Below are 5,000 nucleotides of genomic sequence, written 5' to 3'. Positions count from 1 at the left end.
ATAAAGTGTTTGTGAAAACTTGCACTGAGTCTGTTTCAGCGCTGTGGAGGAACTTTGTCACTCATCTCTGCAGAATTGTTGTAATTCAGCCACATTGGAGGTTTTTCCAGCATGAACTGCCTTTTAGGGTCATACCACAACATCTCAATAGGATTCAGGTCAGGAAAAAACAAAACAAAACAAAAAGAATTTTTTTTCACACCACTATATTATATTATATTATATTATATTATATATATATATATATATAAATAAAAACAGCACCAACCAGGGTGTAAATACTGACTACCACCTGCTGACCTCTGGCTCGATAGTTCTCACCCAGCCCAGTGTTTCTTTACTGAGTTCCTACACTTACTTTACATTTAAAGGTGGAATCCTGTCTAGAACAGTATAAAATATCTGTTTGTTCTAGGTTCTTTCTGACTCCGTTGAACCCAAGTTACTTCATGTATTTTGTCACTGCTACACTGTTATAAACTTCATTATGATCATTGTTCTTATAAACATCAATTCTGTAAGAAAAAGTGCTAAAATGTATCACACTAACTGTAAAGAGAATTGTGTTAGACTCACTGTTTCAGAATAATCAGATGAGATGAAATACGATCTGAGATCCTGGACAGTTTATAGCACTGAAGTGTATGTGAATAATCCTGTCTCAGGGCTTTATGTCTCTATAAGGGCTGCGTAATCATTATTATTGAGTTCTGTAGTGTTTCTACTTGAACGGTTCAGTGTGATGCTGTTTCTCAATAAGCTCTGTTTTTGAAATGCCCAAAGCTGCACTACTACTGTACTGCTGCTCCCCCCCCCCCCACACTTCACCTCCTCCCACACACACCGTCACCCACCTCCCCCCACACTCCACCTTCTCCCACACACTCCGTCACCCACCTCCCCACACACTCCACCTTCTCCCACACACCCACCTCCTCCCACACTCCACCTCCCCCACACACACACACCTCCCCCACACACCCACCTCCTCCACACACTCCGTCACCCACCTCCTCCACACACTCCCCTTCCCCCACACACCTCCTCCCACACACACCTCCTCCCACACACACCTCCTCCACACACACCCACCTCCCCCACACACACCTTCCCCCACACACACACACACACACACTCCACCTCCTCCCACACTCCCTTCCCCACCTCCCCCACACTCCACCTCCTCCCACACTCCGTCACCCACCTCCACCCACACACTCCACCTCCTCCACACACACCTCCACCCACACACACACCTCCACCTCCACCTCCCCCACACTCCACCTCCACCCACACACTCCCCTTCCCCCACACACACTCCGTCACCCACCTCCCCCACACTCCACCTCCACCCACACACTCCGTCACCCACCTCCACCCACACACTCCACCTTCTCCCACACTCCACCTCCCCACACACCTCCGTCACCCCCACACTCCACCCACCTCCACACTCCACCTCACCCACCTCCTCCCACACTCCACCTCCTCCCACACTCCACCTCCTCCACACACTCCTCCACACACACCTCACCCACCTCCCCACACACTCCACCTCCACCCACACACTCCCTTCCCCACCTCCCCCCACACTCCACCTCCTCCACACACTCCACCTCCTCCACACACACTCCACCTCCCCACACACTCCACCTCTCCCACACACTCCACCTCCCCCCACACTCCGTCACCCACCTCCACACACTCCACCTCCCCCACACACTCCTCACCCACCTCCTCCCACACACTCCACCTCCTCCCACACACCGTCACCCACCTCCTCCCACACACACACCTCCTCCACCTCCACCCACACCCACCTCCCCCCACACTCCACCTCCTCCCACACACACTCCCACCCACCTCCACCCACACACCCACCTCCACCCACACTCCACCTCCTCCCACACACTCCACCTCCTCACACACTCCACCTTCCCCACCTCCCCCACACACACCCACCTCCCCCACACACTCCACCTCCACCCACACACACACACCTCCTCCACCCACACACTCCACCTTCCCCCACACACACCGTCACCCACCTCCACCCACACTCCACCTCCCCCACACACCTCCACCCACCTCCACCCACACTCCTTCCCCCACACACTCCTTCCCCACCTCCACCCACACACTCCACCTCCCCCCACACTCCACACCTCCCCACCTCCCCCACACACTCCACCTCCTCCCACACACTCCACCTCCACCCACCTCCCCCACACACTCCCTTCCCCACCTCCCCACACACCCACCTCCTCCCACACACCTCCCCACCTCCCCACACACTCCTTCCCCACCTCCCCCACACTCCACACCCACCTCCCCCACACTCCACCACCTCCCACACTCCACCCACCTCCCCACCCACACTCCACCCACACACTCCCACCCACCTCCCCCACACTCTCCACCCACACACTCCACCTTCCCCCACACACACCTCACCCACCTCCCCCACACACTCCCTCCACCCACACACTCCGCCACCCACCTCCACCCACACACTCACCTCCCCCACACACACTCGTCACCCACCTCCACCCACACCTCCACCCACACACACACCTCCACCTCCACCTCCCCACACACTCCCTCCACCCACACACACTCCACACCCACCTCCACCACACACCCACCTCCCCACACACTCCACCTCCCCACACACTCCACCCACCTCCACCCACACACTCCACCTCCCCCACACACTCCTCACCCACCTCCACCCACCTCCACCTCCCCACACACACTCACTCCACCTCCACCCACACACTCCACCTCCCACACTCCACCCACCTCCACCCACACTCCACCTCCCCCACACACACTCACCTCCACCCACCTCCACCCACACACTCCACCTCCTCCACACACCCACCTCCCCCACACACTCACACCCACCTCCTCCACCCACACACTCCACCTCCCACCCACACACACCTCCCACCCACCTCCACCCACACACTCACACCTCCACCCACACACACCTCCACCCACTCCACCTCCACCTCACCCACACTCCACACCTCCACACTCCACCTCACACCCACCTCCACCTCCTCCACCTCCACCTCACCCACCTCCACCCACACACTCACACCTCCACCCCACACACTCCACACCTCCACCCACTCCACCTCCACCTCCACACACTCTCACCCACCTCCACCCACACACTCCACCTCCTCCACACTCCACCCACACTCCACCTCCACCTCCCCCACACACCCACCTCCACCCACACTCCACACCCACCTCCCCCACACTCCACCTCCACCTCCACACACACACTCCACACCCACCTCCTCCACACACTCCACCTCCACCTCCCACACTCCTCCACCCACCTCCACCCACACTCCACACTCCACCTCACCCACACTCCACACTCCACACTCCACCTCCACACCCACACTCCACCTCCACCTCCACACTCCACCTCCACACCCACCTCCACACTCCACCTCCACACTCCACACTCCACCTCCACACTCCACACTCCACACCTCCACACTCCACCTCCACCACACTCCACCTCCACACCCACACTCCACCTCCACACACTCCACCCACACACCTCCACCTCCACCTCCACACACTCCACACCCACCTCCCCCACACTCCACCTCCACCTCCCCCACACTCCGTCACCCACCTCCACCCACACTCCACCTCCTCCCACACACTCGTCACCCACCTCCACCCACACTCCACCTCCCCCACACACTCCGTCACCCACCTCCACCCACACACTCCACCTCCCCCACACACACCGTCACCCACCTCCACCACACAATCCACCTCCTACCACAAACTCCACCTCCACCACACACTCCACCTTCCCCCACACACTCCGTCACCCACCTCCTCCCACACTCCCTTCCCCCACACACACTCCGTCACCCACCTCCCCCACACACTCCACCTCCTCCCACACACTCCACCCACCTCCCCACACACACTCCACCTCCCCCACACACTCACCTCCACCTCCCCCACACACTCCTTCCCCCACACACACTCCGTCACCCACCTCCCCCACACACTCCACCTCCCCCCACAAGTGTATAAAGTCACACTGCTGTTAAACACTAATGTTTAGCCTTTTATGCAGCAACAAACAAAATAAAGTGTTTTATATTAATGCATGTGTGCGACTTTTTCTCTTCCATGACACACACAATTCATCTTACACATTCCAAAAGAGACAACGTTAAAAAAAAAGTACAAAGCTTTTATTCACACATCAGAAGTGTGTGTGTTATCCAAACACTCCAGGGTCAAGCAGCTGGAATGACTGAACAAGTGTAAGAAAGTCCTGCACCGTCCAAACACCATCAGCAACTGCACAACTGCTACTACTGAGAGGACTGAGAGAGTGAGAGGGAGAGAAAGAGAGTGTGTGTGAGAGAGAGCGAGTGTGAGAGAGAGAGAGAGAGAGGCGAGTGTGAGTGTGTGTGAGAGAGAGAGATAGCAAGTGTGAGTGTGTGTGAGAGAGAGAGATAGCAAGTGAGAGTGTGTGTGAGAGAGAGATAGCAAGTGAGTGTGTGTGAGAGAGCAGTGTGAGTGTGTGAGAGAGAGAGAGAGAGTGTGAGAGAGAGAGAGAGAGTGTGAGAGAGAGAGAGAGTGTGAGAGTGTGAGAGAGAGACTTTTATTCACACTTGTGAAGGATGAAACTTTTCCACTAAAACTCAAATGCAGTACATTACAGTACAAATACAGAACAATGATGCCAACATCATAGTGAGATTAAAACAGCAGCTGTAATTTAATTTACACTCTAAAAGTGCACACACACACACACACACACACACACACACACACACCCTGTTCTTGTTTTTACTGTAGATTATTATCAGTTAACAGCAGACACTGTCCTGAACTCAAACTCTGAGAAACTCAAACATAGCATGTGACTGAATGAAGTGGAATATTGAAGTATTTTATAAATATTACTCAAGAGTTATATTTATATTAAGTGTGTAATCTTGTGT

The 5,000-nt window shown here is 55.4% G+C and overlaps 2 protein-coding genes across 5 annotated transcripts in view; one reads left to right on the top strand and one right to left on the bottom strand.

Annotated features, from left to right (window-relative positions):
- Window positions 1-21, top strand: part of slc25a35 (solute carrier family 25 member 35) — a 9,248-nt gene extending 9,227 nt beyond the window's left edge. For both annotated transcript variants that reach the window (XM_046839659.1, XM_046839658.1), the window contains exon 5: window positions 1-21. This exon is cut by the window's left edge and continues 420 nt beyond it. The gene's annotated coding sequence lies outside the window, so the exon portion shown is untranslated.
- Window positions 22-4,219: 4,198 nt separating this feature from the next.
- Window positions 4,220-5,000, bottom strand: part of rangrf (RAN guanine nucleotide release factor) — a 6,484-nt gene continuing 5,703 nt past the window's right edge. For all 3 annotated transcript variants that reach the window (XM_046839666.1, XM_046839667.1, XM_046839665.1), the window contains exon 12: window positions 4,220-4,376. In XM_046839666.1, coding sequence (XP_046695622.1) covers window positions 4,268-4,376 — 109 coding nt within the window. In that variant the 3' untranslated portion in view covers window positions 4,220-4,267. The remainder of the gene's footprint in view (window positions 4,377-5,000) is intronic.

Source organism: Silurus meridionalis, chromosome 25, assembly GCF_014805685.1.
Source record: "Silurus meridionalis isolate SWU-2019-XX chromosome 25, ASM1480568v1, whole genome shotgun sequence".
Taxonomy (NCBI): Eukaryota; Metazoa; Chordata; class Actinopteri; order Siluriformes; family Siluridae; genus Silurus; species Silurus meridionalis.
Note: the sequence above shows the minus strand (reverse complement) of the source record. Positions and strands in the feature narration are given on the sequence as shown.